At 41.3% G+C, this 18380-nt stretch overlaps 1 protein-coding gene across 2 annotated transcripts in view; it reads right to left on the bottom strand.

The window, feature by feature from the left end:
• The window catches only part of LOC121341331 (amyloid beta precursor protein), a 205889-nt gene that overhangs the window by 60121 nt on the left and 127388 nt on the right, over positions 1-18380 (bottom strand). The window contains exons 7-10 of one of the 2 annotated variants that reach the window (XM_041414760.1): positions 18067-18234; positions 12346-12479; positions 382-456; positions 45-203 (exon numbers count right to left, since the gene is read on the bottom strand). In XM_041414760.1, the coding sequence (XP_041270694.1) occupies positions 45-203; positions 382-456; positions 12346-12479; positions 18067-18234 (536 nt within the window). The remainder of the gene's footprint in view (positions 1-44; positions 204-381; positions 457-12345; positions 12480-18066; positions 18235-18380) is intronic. The other variant, XM_041414761.1, reaches the window with a different exon arrangement.

The following is an 18380-nucleotide window of genomic DNA, read 5'->3' as shown; positions in this document are numbered from 1 at the left end:
AATGATTTTGACACAGCTGGCAGAGCTTATGGTATCACACTCACCCTGGGCGGGACAGTCTGCAAGGCTGTGATGTAGTTCTCCAGAGCAATGCGTCGACGGTCATTCAGCATGGCTTCCACTCGTGCCATGTGAGTCTCCACAAGCTGCTGTCTTTCATTTGCTGCTTCTTGTTCCAGTGATTCCACTTTCTCCTGGAAATGCTGAAAAAACCATCAATCACAACAGAAACAGAAAAGACATCAGCACAGACAGGAATAAAAGAGTAGAGAATAACATGAAATCTCCATAAAGTAGATTATTAAATTACATCACACCCAGCACCCCTTGCATCTTAACTGGGGCTCTAGATGGTAAGGTTGTGGTTGCGTTGTCCTTTACCTGGATGACAGCTTTCTTGTCGGCCTTTGGCAAGCTCTTTGCTTGGCGTTCTGCCTCTTCCCACTCTCTCATGACCTAATGAATAAAATAAAGAGTGTGACTTTGCTATTTTCCTCCCTTGTCCCACAGCTTAACAGCAGCCAAGCACTGCAGCTACAGGAGTTGTATTTTTACATTTCTCTCCTCCTTTTATCTCTAAAAAAAAGGCTATTACAACATTTTATGAAGTTAGGATCCTGTTATTAAATTAAAAAAAGACAGTACTTGTGTGTCTGAACACTGTGCCAAGCTCTCACAACTCTGCTGTGAAGGAACACATTAACCAGCAAGGGAAGTGGAGATCTCCATGGGTAAACACACCAACCCTTTTTCATTTCAGACAGAAAGAAAACAGATTCTACTCTTTTTGTCCAAGGGTGTAAATTTCACACCTTGAACTCATTCCAATTGAACCATGCCACCTTTTTTGGCACCACAAAAGCTTTTAATTTATTCAAACTGCATCACTGGCCTGAGTAGGGCAGATCAAAAATTACACATAATTTGTGCTAGTCCAGCTATTTGTCCAGAAACAGGGGTTGTAGAAACACTTCCAAGAATTGAATATGTATCTCAAGTACAACACTGTCAGAAAAATAATGTAGGAGATCTTTCAGTGTAATTTCTTTCTTTCTTTTCAATGTGAGAAGCCTCCTCTTCCTATAACACAGAGCAGTAGTATTTCAATAGTCAGGGAGTGGGTTAACTTGCTGTCCATGAGATCTGAAACCTTTCTGTCTTCTGTAGGCATCACTCATTTCACACCTAGACAGCAATCTCCTCAGATAATACATATTATATAGGAACAATTGCTCCCACTGAATGAAGTGCACACAAATAGGTGACTATTTATGTGCAGCATTAGCATGATAAGAAATCTATAAGCAATTACTCACAATGTGCATTTCCTTTCCTTCCCTTCTCAATAAAACACACACTTTCACACCATTTAATAAAAATCGTCAAGATAATTTTTTTTAAAGCTCAGAGTCCACATGGACAACTGAAATTTTACCAAGATCAATACCAAAGGCATGAGAAATAAGACCTGCTGTGTCTCATGTTTGCAAGTTGAGCCTCCAGCACTCACCTCCTGTCTCAGACTTCCCAGTTTTTCCACACACCACACCAGACATTGCTAATCAGTCTCTTGATGAGTGGACTGGAAAGTGCTAGTGGTGCCTAAGGGTACCTGGCTGAGCCTGTGCCTTTTAAAAAAAAACAACCCACACAAACCTGGGCTCAAAGGAGACTTTTACAAGTCCCAGGCCTCAAAATGTAATACCTCTCAGTTCTATACAGGGTTGTAGGATTACCCAGCAGGCTGAAACCTGCACTCCAGAACAACTCAATGTATGGGATTTTGTTGCCAAGTTTTAATTTTCCTTTTCACCCCAAACCCTAGAGTGTATCTCAAAACAGCAGGACATCAGTTATGGTAAAAACAGATCAAGTCATTGTCAGCAAAATCATTTATCTCTAAGAGATTCTGGGCTCAATAACAGCCCAAAAGAATGGAGACTCATCTTTTGGGAAGCTAATGGGGTGCTGTAACTTTAAATTCTTTTGTGGAATTTGAGAAATTGTTTTGCCTGCTTTTTGGCTTCACTGGGGGCACGGTTAGGCAGCAATTCAAAGCAGAGACCTGAAAATAAATAGTCAGAATCACGGTCTTTATCTCACTCCACTGTTTTACTTTAAAAACTAAGCTGAAATTTAAGTCCCAAGAAATGTACTCCAACCAATGTAACTGTCAGCCTAAAATTGCCTCTTCAGTTTATATTATCTTCTCATCAGACAATGTCCATTGATGTTTAAATTGAATCCAAGCTTTAAGGCAGCAGGAAAACAAAATTTACAAGGAGTTGTAGCAAGGAACTAATGACAGAGAACATGATGGGCAGCGCACTGAAGTTACAGGTTACCTCCCACCTGCTACTACTGCAATACTTTGGCACAGGAGATTTCACTGATTCTCTGACAAAACAGAACTAGATGACAGTAACTGACATCACAATTTAGAGCACAGTGATGTGTTCTGGAAAAAAACATATTAATTCTCAGAGTGCTGCTGTGTATTCAGTGTGCATTATGCATCCAGCTTTTAATTGTGCTTAGGCCATATGACTGTGGGGGCTGAGAAAATAATTCATGCACATAGGCAGCATCTTTCCAGAGACCTGACATGCCACTGATGGAAGGATGTGTCAGAGACTGAAATTTTATGGTTTTGTCTACTATGGCAAAAGCATATAACAAAGGCTGCACAGAAGACCACCCAAGCCCATTCTGAATGGGCCTCCTGACTGAAACCCTGAACTGTGAGCTAAACCTCCTATGGAACAGATATAAGAAAAGTGACACTATTGTTCAAAGCATCTGGAAGATCATCTACTGCAGGGCCCAGCCAAGTACCTTCAGGGGTGGAAGCTATAGCCCCAGGCTTATTTGCTGCTAGGCTTGCACAGACCCCCACCAAAGGGGGGTCGAGGAGGGGTTTGGGTGTATGTAGAAAAAGTCTCTGGTGAGAGGCAGTGCATGCCTATCCTCCACTGTGCAGAGGAGCCCAGGGGCCCCTTCACTCCAGGAAAAGCCACATCCATGTGAAGGACAGCTGAGGGGGTGTCATGGCCCATCAAAGGCTCCCCCAAAGGGGTCCCCAGACGCTGCACCAGAGCACTGCAACATGATGCAACAGATCCACAGTGTTGGAAGGGACAGTGTCAAAGCTAGCCCCCTTAGGAGAGGCACCTGGGCATTCCCACCTGGCCCAAATGTATATTAATCCATGGGATTCTATACTTTATGGTACCACCATGGCGGGTGACCCCCACCACTAAAAAGACGGGATGGAGGAGAAGACCAAGATGTCGTTGGGACCTCCAGAAGGGTGATATGTTTCTACCTATCCCCTGTCACTCTCTTCTGGTGCCGCCATTCCCTCCACAACTCTTTTTCTATTTCTTTCTTTCATCTTTCTTTCTCTTTGCCTCTTTTACTATTAAATAAAATGTATCAAGTTTTTTTGGCAACAACATCTAACCTTGTTTGGTTTTAATAATGTTTTTTGGGTATATTTAAAATTGTCCTGGGTCCAATCCATTTTATTCACAGAGGCTTAGTTTGCTCTGGTCTTCTGTGTTATGCTGGATCATGACAACCCCCAAAGAAGTCCCAAGACCCTGCACCAGAGCATTTCATATGATGCTACATGATGCAACAGATCCACAGTCTTGCAAGGGATAGTGTCTAACCGGCCCCCCTCAGGGAGGTACCTGTGTGTTCCCACCTGCCCAAATATATATTAATGCATTGGATTCTATGCTTTTCAGCAGGGGACCCTCACCTTCAAGATCAGATGGAGGGGAACAATGAGACATCACTGGGACCCATGGAGGGTGATATGCTTCTACTTCATTTCTGTCACTCTCCCTGCCTCTCCTCTCCTCTCCTCTCCTCTCCTCTCCTCTCCTCTCCTCCTCATTTTTGGTATCAACACCTAACCACTTCTGGGTTTTATCCCATTCTGGGGAATATTTGAATGAATATTCAGGGTTCTTTCTCCTTTATTCACATAGTTAGTTCTCTTTGCTCCTCTGTGATTAGAGAGGATAGCAACAGGATGTGAACTTACAGAAGGCCCCGAAATCACGGCATTAAGCCAAGTCATAAACTACAATGATGTGCTCAAGCTTAAACATTGGCCTAGATTAGCAACTTTATGATGTTCTTCTTCCTCTTCTCCCTTTCTATCTTAAAATCACATCTCTGACATCTCCCTAGTTTTTTTACTCTGAAAGAGCAGTTATGGATTTTCTGAACAAGAGTTGCCTTGCCATCTTTATCCCCCAAACTAACCCTCTGCTAATCTGCATGACAAAAATAAGCACTGTGGGTAATGTGATTAAGAGGACCTTTGGCATTCATTATTAAGAAATGCTAAGTACAAAAATTTCATTATGTATTGAAGGAGCAGAATTCACTCCCATTTTTTACACTACATTTTTACAAAGCATATCTGCAAGAGAGTAATTTATGGCACACATTTGGGTTAGCACAATCAGGCCAGCAGAGGTACTTGCCCGAAGGTTGGCTTAGTGAGAATGTTCTCAGTCATGACAAAAGGGTGTCTATGTCAAGGGCTTTTTTTCCACACTTAAGTCTTGACCTTTTTTCTGGTAATATCATTAAACTTCTCCGAAGAGTCCTGACTACAACTGAGGGGGGTAATCCTATTAACTGGACAGTTTTAAGGAAGGAAACAGGCTTCCCACACACTGTAGTAGAGATGATGGAATCTAGGGAATACATGAACTGGTATTTTTCGACATCTTTATTGAGGACATGGACAGCAGGAATGAGAGCCATCTCAGTTAGGTGATGCCAAGGTCAGTGGTGTGATTGATACTCTACAGGGCTGGGATGTCATTCAGAGGGACCTGGACAGGATTGAGAGGCAGGCCTGGGAAAACCACAGGTTTAAGTTCAACAGGGCCATGTGTGGGCTCCTGCACCGGGGCTGGGGCAATCCCAAAATCAGTACAGGGTAGGCAATGAATGGACTGAGAGAAGCCCTGGGATAAGAATGTGAGTGTCCTGGTGGGTGAAAAACCAAATATGAGCTAGCCATGTGTGCTCAGAGCCCAGGAAGCCCAGTGTATCCTGTATCCAAAACACCATGGACAGCAGGTTGAGGAAAGCATTCTGTCCCTCGGCTCTACTCTGGTGAGTCCCCACCCACAGTGCTGCATCCAGCTCTGGGGCCCAACACAAAATGCACATCAACCTGCTTGAGTGGGTATAGAAGAGGACCATAAAGATGATAAAGGATTGGAGCACCTTCTCTGTGAGGCCAGGGTGAGAGATTTGGGGTTCTTGAGTCCAGAGAAGACTTCAAAGAGACCTTATAGCAGCCCCCCATTGTTTAAAGGGGGCCTTCATGAAGGCAGGAGAGGGGACTTCAAAGCATGTAGTGATAAGGAGGAATGAAAGAAAGTAGGTTTAGAAAGTAAGTTTAGAAAAAAAAGAAAGAAAGTAGGTTTAGATTCAATGTTAGAAAGAAATCTTTACTCTGAGGGTGGTGAGGCCCTGGCACAGGTTGGCCCGAGAAGCTGTGGATGTCCCATCCCTGGAAATGTTCAAGGCCAGGCTAGATGGGATTTTAAGCAATCTGATGTATTGGAAGGTGCCCCTGCCCATGGCAGGGGGATGGAACTAAATGGTCTTTAAGGTCCCTCCAACTCAAACCATTCTGTGATTCTACAGTGTCACTGGGAATAAAAATCAGCTTAAGATGTATCCAGGATGTTAGAACAACTGGCATGCAATGACCATTGTGAGTCGGTGAGGAGCAAGGGGTGGAGCTACCAGAGTTGCTGCTGAGTGGCTGATTATAAGGGGTCTCTGGGGAGCGCAGTGACCCGGAGCGCGGCGAACAGGAGTGGGCAAACAGGAGTGTGGTGAGTCTCTGGAGCGTGTACAAGGCAGTTTGTGCGGCAGTTCGCGCAGGCAGGGCAAACAGGCAGGGTTGCCAACTTTCTTGCTAGTAAGAAGTCCTCTGTGTTGTTTGAGGTTTTCTGCTGCCTGGTTGTGTTTGAGGCATCTGTTTGTAATGGTTTCTACACGGTCAAAAACTGTGGTTGGTGTAAGTGGGCAAGTTGAGCCCTCCAAAAAGGATGTGTCTGTACAGACCCATCTGTGCCTGGAGTGTTTGAGCTTATCGGTGGCTTCAGGGAGCGTTGTGGAGGAGACCTGCCTGCGGTGTGAACGACCTCCTTTCACTGGTGGCTGAGCTTAGGGAGGAAGTCGAAAGGTTAAGGAGTATCAGGGAAAGTGAAAGGGAAATAGACTGGTGGAGTTCAGCCCTTCCATCTTTAAGGAAGGCCTCTGACCGAGAGACTGAAGACTTATATGCCTCCCGCTCTCAGGCAATAGAAGGGCACGTGGTGGATGAAGAGGAGTGGAAATTGGTCCCCATTCGGGGAGGTAATAACAAAAACTCCTCCCCATCCCCATCATCCAGCCAGGTACCACTACAGAATAGGTATGAGGTCCTGGAACTAGAGACCCAACTCGATGATTTAGAAGAAAACTGTCTGCCCAGTGAGCCCCCCAATTATGATTCATCTGTAAGACAGATCACTACCTCTAACATCAAGAAGAAAAGAAGGGTAATCGTAGTAGGTGATTCCCTACTGAAGGGACCTGAGGGCCCCATTTGTTGACCAGGTCTGTTTCCTCCCTGGGGCCCAGGTACAAAATATCACTGAGAGACTTCCTGGGCTGATTCAGCCCTCTGATTATTATCCACTGCTGATACTCCAGGCTGGCAGTGATGAGATTGAAAAGAGGAGTGTCAAGGCAATTAGAAAGGACTTTAGGGTACTGGGTCAGGTAGTTGAAAGGGCAGGAGCTCACGTAGTGTTCTGCTCAGTCCCTTTGGTGGCGAAGGAAAATGATGAAAGAAACAGGAGAATCCGCATCATCAACAAATGGCTTAAGGGTTGGTGTCGTTGGCAAAATTTTGGATTCTTTGATCATAGGGAAACTTTTACAGCATCTGCTCTGCTGGAACCAGATGGGGTACATCTCTCTGTTAAGGGCAAAAGGTTTTTAGCTCATGAACTGGCAGACCTCATTGAGAGGGCTTTAAACTAGGTTTGAAGGGGGAAGGGGATGCAGCTGGGCTCTCTGGAAGTGGGCCCAAGGGTTGCAAGGATAAGTTAGGGGTGAAGTCAGTAGCCCAGCTCAGGTGCATGTACACCAATGCACGCAGCTTGGGCAACAAACAAGAAGAGCTGGAGGCCATGGTGCAGCTGCAGAGCTATGATGTAGTTGCCATCACGGAAACATGGTGGGATGACTCACATGGCTGGAGCGCTGCACTGGATGGCTACAAGCTCTTCAGAAGAGACAGGAAAGGAAGAAGAGGTGGAGGGGGGGCCCTTTATATTAAGCAAACTTTTGATGCCATAGAAATTAAAACCAAGGAAGATGGAGTTGAATGTCTATGGGGAAGAATTAAGGGGAAGGTCAACAAGGATGACACCCTACTGGGAGTCTGTTATCGTCCACCCAACCAGGAAGAAGAGGTAGATGACTTATTCTATAAGCAACTAGGTAATGTTTCAGGATCATCAGCCCTTGTCCTTGTGGGTGACTTCAACCTACCAGACATCTGCTGGGAACTTAATACAGCAGTAAAGAGGCAGTCCAGGAAATTTTTAGAGTGTATGGAGGACAACTTTTTGTCGCAGCTGGGGGGTGAACCCACCAGGGGAGGGACTATGTTAGATCTGCTGTTTGCAAATAGAGATGGGCTGGTGGGAGATGTGGTGGTTGGAGGTCGCTTGGGGCAGAGTGATCATGAAATAATAGAGTTCTCAATATTTGGTAAAGTCAGGAGGAGCACTAGTAAGACACTTGCATTGGACTTCCGGAGGGCAGACTTTGGCCTATTTAGGAGACTTATTCAGAGCGTCCCGTGGGAGGCAGCCCTTAAAAACAAAGGAGTTCAGGAAGGGTGGGCATGCCTCAAACAGAGATCTTGAGGGCACAGGAACAGACTGTCCCTGTATGCTGAAAGATAAGTCAACGAGGTAAACGTCCAGCCTGGCTGGGCAAAGAGGCTTTGGAGGAACTCAGAAATAAAAAGAGGATGTATCAGCTTTGGAAGAAGGGTCAGGTCTCTAAGGAAGTATTGAAGAGGGCTGCTAGAACATGCAGGAAAAAAATTAGGGAGGCCAAAGCTCAGTTTGAACTTAGAATGGCGACTTCTGTAAAGGACAATAAAAAATGTTTTTACAAATACATTAATGGTAGAAGGAAGGGTAAGACCAGCCTTAGTTCTTTATTGGATAAGGGAGGGAACTTAGTATCTGCAGATGAGGAGAAGGCAGAAGTGCTTAATGCCTACTTTGCCTCAGTTTTTAGTGGGAAGATGACTTGCCTTCAAGATACCTGTCTGCCTGGGCTGGTTGATGGTGTCAGCGAGCAGAATGGTCCCCCCATTATCCAAGAGGAGACAGTCAAAGAACTATTGAAATGCTTGGATGTTCATAAATCTATGGGACCTGACGGGATCCACCCCAGGGTAATGAGAGAGCTGGCAGATGAGCTTGCAAAGCCACTCTCCATCATTTACCAACAGTCCTGGCTCACCGGTGAGGTTCCAGATGACTAGAAGCTGGCCAGCGTGACACCCATTCACAAGAAGGGTGCAAAGGAAGATCCTGGTAATTATAGACCAGTCAGCCTGACCTCAGTACCTGGCAAGATAATGGAACAGTTTATATTAAGTGCCATCATGTAGAATTTACAGGATGGCCAGGGTATCAGACCCAGTCAACATGGGTTTAGGAGGGGTAGGTCATGTTTAACCAACCTGGTCACCTTTTATGACCAAGTAACCCAAAAAAAAAAAAAAAAAAAAACTTGAACGAAAACCAGACCTGTTCAGGCTGGTTGAGAACTGCCGTATTTTTAGATGTTTGCTTTGGAAATAAACTTCCAAGAAGCAAAACTATTCTAGGACACAAGGTGTCATTAAGTTCCTATCATAAGTATTCTACATGCTCCAATTCCAAAAATATTGTAGACAGCCAAAGGAAGAGCAAATTTAAGACATGAGGATGTCACAGGATGTCTTAGGAGAGAAATGTATAAATATACTGCTCCCTCGAGTAAGGTTTGGTATCTGATTCATCAGGCTATTTAGCAGCAACTAATTAAGTAAGGAAGCTGTAGAGCCATTAGCAAACTGAAAAGAGAAAAGGGGAATTGTACGAAAACAAGAAACTAGAACCATGGCACCTTGCAATCAGTTAACATAACCTCTCCCTGTTGTCTTTTGGAAAACAGCAAACATTTACAGTTTACACACACATCAATGATTGGTTACCCCTGTTTGCACAGGAATGCAGTTTTCCTGAGGCAGCATTATTAATTATTGGGAAAAGCTTAAAATTTTGTATTAATGTAATTCTCCATACAGTACTTCCTGTAAAATAGGAATGTTTATAAGCCTTGTTGCTTAAGGTGTGGTGCAGAAACTTTCATGATCTGTAGTCTAAAGAGATGGATATTCAGAGCACAAGAGATTGAAAGAGTCTGAACCAGAGATGCATCCACTCATCACAGAGAAAAACTTCCCTATTAAAAGTCTTTAATGAGCTGTGAACTATGATGTGACATAACCACTGACAGAATCTTGGTCTCTGTGTGAACATCTTTATACAAGAGAAAAAGAAACACAAGTTGTCAGAATTTCATGGTAAATTAGGGGGGAATCTCAGAAAAAGGATGTGCAGAATATTTACATTTTCCATTACATGTTTTAAAATATTTCACTTCAAGTTTAGTGATAAATTTCCCTACTCCTTAGATGATTACATTTTTCATGTCAACTAGAATGCATCTTTTTTTCTTAGTTGACTGTTGCAAAATAAGGTGTGCACTAAACCCAATACTATTTTAAAACTAGACTTTTAATTAAATGAAATAAATTATCTGTTTTGTGAACAAACCAATCTATTTCAGATTATGACATTTATCAGGATTAAATAATTACTTGATCATTTTTTTTCTGTTTATTAGAAGAAAAATTGGCATTTCTGCTGCTTTTTAAGCCTCCACTTTTCAGCTTTGAAAGAACTGGATTTTGAATTTAAAAAAAAAGTTTGGTGCAGCTGGAAGACTTGGCTAGTGACTCTCATTTGTTACCTTTTATTTTTACAGAGAAAATCATTGACAGCAAAGGAGTGACAACAAAGTTAACTTATTCAGCATTATTTTTAACATAACAAGTAGAGTTCCACATTAATTTCCAGTTACATATATATTTTATTTTATATTAAGAACATACCTGATTTTAAATAAAATGCAAAAACAATTTTAAAATAAATTGCCAGAAGAGGAAACCAGTGGTATTGGACATAGATGTTTATGTGAGGAAACACAGAATGGTGAACTAGCTGTCTTTTCTACTAGCATCTACTATCTTTTAAACATTTGACAAGTTAACATGGAGAGGCTAGTTCAATACTGTACAAATCATAACTTAAGTTTCTAAAAATTACCTTTCCCTTCCAGATCTTCCCTGAAGATCTTTCTGATCTTTAAAGCTCTGCAGGGCGTCTGTGTACTTCACAACACATGTCCTTTAAGTTGTGATTTCATAAGCAGCTTAGGCAACTTAATGATTAAATTTTTTTAAATGTACCTATCATGCTGCTTTTTACCAGGTCTGACTTAGGTTGCTGAACTGGCCAGAGCTGGTCATTTCATTTGACTTGTTTTTGGAGGACTGACGTTGCAGGAGGGGGTAGCTGAACAGCCTCACCCCATGTGCTCAGTGCTGCCAGGAAGTATGGCTAGAAATGTGCTAATGAGGGCACCAGCTCCAGCTCTCAGTCGAACCTCTCAATCACACCCTTCAGCTGACAGGGTCCTCCAGATGCTCATGTTAATACAGAAAATACACAGTTCACCCAAATACTGCCCCTAATTATGCAGCTTAACCTCTACATACTGGGATTTTGGAGAAAAACGTAGAACCACAGTGAGAATCTAAAGACTACGCCAAGGAATCTGCACTGAATATCCTTTGCTTTCAAGAAACCCACCTCAACAGCATTTTTTACAAAAAGGTTGTTTAAAGGGGAAGGAATGATGGGGTGGTGACTGTATTATTCACCAATCCTCTGCATGCCTAGCCAAGGCAGGGTCTCTCCTCTGCTAGGCAGGCTATGTGCCTTTTTTTATTCTGCAGATTCCCTGTCCATTAGATTGGCTCTATTTTCTCTTTTTAAAAAGGAGACAGACCGTTTGTGCTTCACCACTTCCCAGGCAGATGAGAAACACCTATCTTCCTATCTATGACATGTCAGATTCTCAGGATGTATCTTGCACCAGTTGGATGAGTGCTTCAGGTAAGATGCACTGCCCAATTTATTAGAGAAGTGCCAGGCACAGTTACGGTACCAATAGGCATGGATGTACAATAAGAGCTTAATTTAATTTTCATTCATAACATTTTATTTTCATTTTTGGAATAACATTTTAGCACAGAACTAAAGGCCAGTAATGTATCAGTAACAGACAGACACACTGAAATGCCATCAAGGGAATAAAGTTATAAGGAAAAAATACAGTAAATTAGCTGCATGGGTATATGAAGTGCATCTGAATTACACTACATTAATTTTTTGTGGTTTTTTCATTCTCAAAATATATGCTTTCCTTTAAACCTCTTATATTTTTTTTTGTTGTTATTAAAGCAGAACTGTAACAATTTTTATTGGCATTGCTATTATAAACCCTGTTTCTGAGAGAGTGGGTAACTCATCTCTCACTGGATTAAAATCTGAGTACAGTTTCAGGCTACACAAATCTCTTTGGCTGAAGGGAAAGAAAAGGGTTGGTTCAGTTTGGATTTTTAGTTCAATAGCACCAGTTTTTCCTCTTTGACTTTAGATGCATATCATGTTACCCGGAGGCTCAAAACCACTAGATGAATGTATGTGACCTTACACTATCCTCAGGGCACACACAGAAAACGCTCAAACCATCTTCTCTCAGCTACTCCAAGGGAAGGACAATTAATACAGAGGCCAAGTTCTTTACTTTGAAACATGAATAATCTCACAAGACAAACATTTTCCCACAAAGATGAGAGACATTTTTTACAGTTTTTTTTTTCTTTTAACCCTTCTAGAAACTGTAGTGACTTATGATTGCAGTGGTGACACAACCATAAATGTGTCATACAGCTGAATTCTTAGATGAGAGTCAGAAAGGCAGTAAATTATGTGTTTACAGCATTGCAAACTGGCAGGGCACCTGGATAAAACCTTGGGAAATAAGAAGGATCACTTATTACCTGACAGACAAATTCACATACTTAGGAATAAAGAAATCTCCCCTTACCTGAGACATTCTTTCACGATGCTTAGCTTCAAGCCTCTCCTTGGCCTTCTGGAAATGGGCATGTTCATTCTCATCTCCAGGTGTCTCCAAGTATTTGTCAACAGCATCAGGAGTGCTAGCAGCTGTGGTAGGGACTGACATAAAATTTGAAGGTGGAGAGAGGGAGAAAAGAAAAGAAAAAAAAGGAAAAAAAAAAGAAGAGAAAAGAAAAGAAGAATTTCTACTTTAGTATGGGAAAAACTTAGATGGATTAATAAAGAAGCATCTGTTCTAATTTCCACTGGAATACAGCCATCTATTTAGTCTCAGAGGAAGACAGAGAAACAATGTTTAGATGAACATGTTACACACAGTAAGTACATAAAAATACATCAGGATTTCTTCCCCCTCTCTTACCCCATTTTATAAACCAGGAGAAGCTCTGCAGAGCAAACAAAACAATGTTCTTGAAACAGGTTAGAAACTGCTGCCAAAAGAAAAATTCCAAGTATGAAAAAAAGCCTGGCAATGAATAAAGTCCGTTAGCCAGCAAAACGCCCTTTGCAAAGTTACATGCTTTGTACATAAGTTTATTTTAAAAAGATAAATTGTAACATATAAATGTGAATGTAAATCCCTTTTAAAGCACTTATGGACCTCACAGGACCCAATGAAATACCTCAAATACTTCCCTTAGCAACAGTTTGGCTTCACAGATAGTTACTTCATCTAGTAATAACTTTGGTTAAAAAAAAAACCTCGCAAAGGCTGGAAATAATCAGTGAGCTTGCACTAATAGCCAGCCTTCCTGTTGGATAACTAGGAGGTAGCTGTGACACTGGTAGTGGAAAGGTCTGCATTTAGGGTAATTCAAGCAAAGTGAGCAATAGCCCCCTCACTATGCAGTGATATCCAACCCCTACCTTCCAAAGACTGATTCTGTTTTCCTTTAATATGTTAGAATTTAAGTAATTGGTATGGCATCAAACAACAGCCAGCTTGAAAGAGTTTAGTGAAATTCCTCACAGACTCCTTGGAGAGGAAAAAAACCCACCCAACAAAACATATCATACTCTTATTATTCCAAATCCATTATTTTAACTAAAGGTGCTACTTGCCATCTAAACTAGGTTTAAGTTGAATTTTCTCATATAAAAGCAAGTAAGAACTCACTTTTTATTTTTTCATATAAAAAGGAGTAAGAACGTCAAGATACATTTCCTACCCATGCACAGCTAGAACTTGGCAATCAAACCTTCCATGAACACCTTTCTTTTCAGCAACCCTGACCAATACAATTTTGCCTTGCTGATATCCATTCAACATTCATCCATTAATGGCTCAGATCATGCCTCTCCAAGTTCTTGATGTACTTCTTGACTGGGAGGAGGTCCCCAAAGCAAAACTTCCTCAAGCATCTTTGCGATACTCTACTGCAAGGTCATTCTCTTTCAACTTATTGTATGTTTAAATATTTATGAGAGGGAAAAAACCATTAAATTCTTCACATGTGGTTCAAACGAGAACAAATACAAGACAAAAGTATTTTCCTGAACATGACTTCTGCCGAGGTTGTAAACAAGAGTCATCCAGTTCCACAGAGTAAAAATAACCAAAACAAAAAATGCTGTGATCAGACCCAGCAATATAAGTTACAGTAAACACTGCCCACAGAAATACCTTATATTAATTAAATTATCTGTGTTTGAAATTAGTAGTAGTCTAACTTTTGGATATGAAAACATTTGCATTATTTCGTTTCTGAATCCTAAACTTCACCCACTTACTTATTAAAAGGTCCAGCACAACATGTGTGGTTCAAAGGTGAAACAAAGGGAAACAGAAATTAGTCACTTGCATCCACTAAAGACTGCAGTCCAAATTAACAATTTAAGATAATAGGAGTCATAGTTCTTTGATGCCTTAGACACTAGAAGTTGGCATGCAACTTTAGCTGCCAAAACATTTCACTTCCTGCTAACTAGGGAGATGTCAACATTCCAAACAAACGACCAATGGATAAAGGAAATTACTGACAACAGGAGTATCATCTTGTAAGCTGCTGCTGTAAAAGGTGCAGATCTTTATTTGCAATAAACTAAAGTGCACGGTATCTGCCCCTTAAAAATCACTGGCAGATTTAGCAAGTTTGGAAGTTCACAGTATTTAGTCTAGAGAATAAATACTATTTTTACCTAAATTCACACAAAAACCAGTGATACTGTTCTAAAATGATCAAAAATAAAATCACATGTGTCAACATTTAAACTTCCTACAAAGTTTCAGGGTTTATGCAAGGCAGGAGGGAACTGACAACACTGAACCCTCTTGGTTCCCTCTGTTGTGAGCCACAGAAATTCAGTACTGTCATAAAATTAAAAAAACCCACTTATAAAAGATAATTTTAATGATACGCCAAAATTTTCAAAAACTGACTGTGTCACCAGAGTTCAACTCACTCTCACTTTGAATGAGGAACAAATGAAAACACAGTGAATTCCACTGACATCAGGCTCTGACGGCCGCTGGAGCCGCTGGGAGAGCTGTCTGAGAAATGAAGTACATTTAAGAAAATGTATTTTCCCAGCTTTTAAGTTCCCAGGTTAAGAATTAAATATTAATGTACTATCAAGATAGCACTCATTTAAAACAAACATACTTTCTGTAACTTTAAGAATGTTTAAAGTGCAACAATTAACAGACAAGTAAAAAAACCGTACAATAGATTACTTTTTAGTATAAGACACAAATCTTTCATTTGGTAACAGTAATATGTTCGCTTATTCTTGTCAATATATACTCATTCTAAGGCCATTAAATCCAAATTAAACATCTGACAGATTCCATGACTTCAAAGAAGCCATCATGGACAGTCACACAGTAGAAGTTTGAATCATTATATTGAACAGAAACCACAGACAGTAATGAACATTCTTATTTAAGAACCAGTAGAGACTGAGCAGGTAATCTGACAGGCTGAAGGAATTGGTAACATCAGCCTCAAGCCTTCTACTTCTAAGGCAATTATCTATCAATTTCCAAGGAGTTGAATGATAAATTAAAAAAAAAAATATGACACCAGCAGCTCCTACCCTACAGATAAATAATTTCCGTCAGACCTCAGAGCGCCAGTCAAATTCACTCAACGTGGAGGGAGTTTAGGGCTTTGCACAACAGGACTGTCCCACATTTCCAGATCAAAGCAAAGAGACTTAGCAAGAAAGCAGAATAAAACATGCTCTTTTCAACTCTTTTTTTTTGTTTGTTTTAAGAGTAAGTGTTCAGGATATTAGTATTGAGATTTCACAGTGTATGGGTATTTGTGATAATTGAGCATCCTCACATTTTGGTTCAGTCCAATTCCAATTTATTACCAGAAAATCTGACTCACATCCCACACTTCCACCCTTTGCCCACTATACAAGAGAAACCCAATGCTATTCACTATTTCATATTACTTTGTAAAATCTAACTAGTTTATTCTGAAAAGCAAACTATAGCTAGATAAAGGAAAGATGTGCTTTAGCATCCATCTTTCCTCCTGCCTAAGAGAGGCTTGATTTTTCTTTTGTTTTAATAGGACACAAAGGAGCAAGAACAATCTGAACTTTGGAGACGAAAGAATGGAATAAATGCATTAATAATAATGAAGTGGGGAGGAGAAGGCATAAAAATCAAATACAAAGACTAAAATAAGGGTGATGATGGGAGGAAAAAACGACAGAAAAGAACCAGAGTGGCCTGATGGAAACTATTCTTCGCTGTTTTTCTTTTCTTCTGTGAGATTTGGGTGAAAAATGGTGTCTGTTCTACCTCCTTCAGCAACATTAGATTAGTACTAAACACAAGACATCATTTCAGTGATTATATTCAGCACTTCCAATTATTTTCATTACAATTTCTATTCAGCAAAAACATGAAGAATAAGGAGAAACAGCATGGTGAGACTGAAACAGTACATGAAACTAAAAGAAAATGTTACTTCAGGAACAGAAAATAGGTGTATAGATGAGGGTATAGAACACACTGACAAAACATTACAAACCACGAATAAAAACATAACTGAAATAGCTTAAAAAGTGTATCCTCATAGACTCAGCTGTTGTTTGAGAAACTACTGAAGCAAAAAAAGGCAGAAAAAACCCCTATGGGAGATAAAAAATTAGTTTGAGTTGTGCAAATAAAGTCAAAGAAGCTCAAGTACTCAACCTAACTCCATTGTCCTTAAAGAGAAAGTGACTTAAACCAAAAATTGTGACTTCCAGAATAAACCAAGAGAGTAATGGAAATGATAATAGTCTTGACATTTTTTATTGAAATGAATCTGAGGAAAAAAAAACACCCAGCCAGACAACTTCCATGAGACAAAGCAGAATTTCCTGAGAAAAAGAGAAGATCATTTATCTTCCCAAAGAGGCTGCAATCAGAGACAAATTATGTTTTGCATCTCTGGAAACTCCTTACCTAACACAGGAACTTAATGGTTCAAAGTGTTCCTCAGTAAATGCATTAGACCTCACTCCAACCTCCTGCACAGATCTCCCCCTTCACTACATATTCTGCCTTGTTGTAGGAGCTGATCACAGATCCTGAAGTACCCTACTCACTCCCATTACGGCAGATTTCTCCACATCCCTTCCCTGGAGCTTTGCCATGAGCAACTCCAGAAGACACTAAGATAAAATGCTGCTGGAGCACCAGTTCAGCAATCCTGGCTCCAGGACTGCTCTTGCTTCTGCTCCAATAAAATACAGGTCAGCTCCTCGGCTCCATGACACACACAGTACCCCTTGCTGGGGCTCTTCACTTGTTTATGTACATTTTTAACCCTTCCACTTACTGAAAATGCTCCTGAAAAGGCCAGGTTTGGAAAACCTTTTACTAAAATGAGGCCTGAGATGCTGTTTGTGTTCTGCTCCTCCATGTCCTGCGAGCAGACAGGGCAGTGAGACATGTACTCACTCTTTAATGTCTCAGATGTAAATGTCAGGTGACACTCTCCCAGGAGTACATGCTTGCAAAGCAGATTGGGAGGAGAGTGTACAAGAGGCTCTCAGAACAGAACCTATCTGATAAAACTAGCACCTAATTGATCAGATTTAGTGGTGTATGGTGGAGAAAGCCACCACTCTCAAACAGTGCAAACACCATTATTTCAGCAAAAACAGCCATTACAATATATGGTGGAGTTAAAGTAAGTGGGAGGTGATTCGCATCCATGTGCACCACAGCCCTTAGGGAAACATAAAAAAATCAAATACCATTTCTCCCCTTTTCATTGCAAACACACACAAAGAATTCAACCAAACCAAAACCAAACAAATCTGGAAATACGCATTCTAATACGCATTCTAATTCTAATTCTTTTTAGATTTGGAAAAAAAATTGGTCAGAAATACATGAGAATACACTGTTAAAAATACGAACTATTTTTAAACTTACCTGACGCTTCCCTAAAGTTAGTGTTCATTCCTGCACATGCGTCGTACGTGCACACAGACACATGAACATCAGTACATTTTGACAGAGAATAGAGAGAAGATGGGTGCGAAGGCCTCACCTGAGGAGGTGTTAAGCTCTCAGAGCGAACCTACAGTGCCAAGAAGTCACCCACTACCATGCCAGGTTAGCAAGAGGCCAAGGAAGAGCGAGTGGTGAGCAGAGGTGTGGACAGACCACAGCTGGGGTTAGTGTGAGCCCAGGCCCGCTCCCCGCAAGGCGGGCGCCGGGGAGCGCACTTACTGATGCTGCCACAGACCGCCATGCAGTATTCCTCCGAGTCAAAGTTGTTCCGGTTCCCGCCACAGCCGCCGTAAAAGAATGGTGCGCACTTTCCTTCAGCCATGTCAAAGTACCAGCGGGAGATCATCGCGCGGCACGGCCCAGTCTCAGCTTGCTCAGAGCACACCTCTATTCACAGGAGACCCGGAGGAACCAAATTTAGCATGGAAATGGTATCGGCTTGGCTTCTTAATTAGGTGTCTCTCTGTGTCCACACACTCAGGTGGGGAAAGGACATGCACCAAGATGGTGCTTTGGAAGGAGATGAACCAAGG

This window comes from Onychostruthus taczanowskii, unplaced genomic scaffold (genome assembly GCF_017590055.1).
Source record: "Onychostruthus taczanowskii isolate IOZ18803 unplaced genomic scaffold, ASM1759005v1 scaffold47, whole genome shotgun sequence".
In the NCBI taxonomy this organism is placed as follows: Eukaryota; Metazoa; Chordata; class Aves; order Passeriformes; family Passeridae; genus Onychostruthus; species Onychostruthus taczanowskii.
Note: the sequence above shows the minus strand (reverse complement) of the source record. Positions and strands in the feature narration are given on the sequence as shown.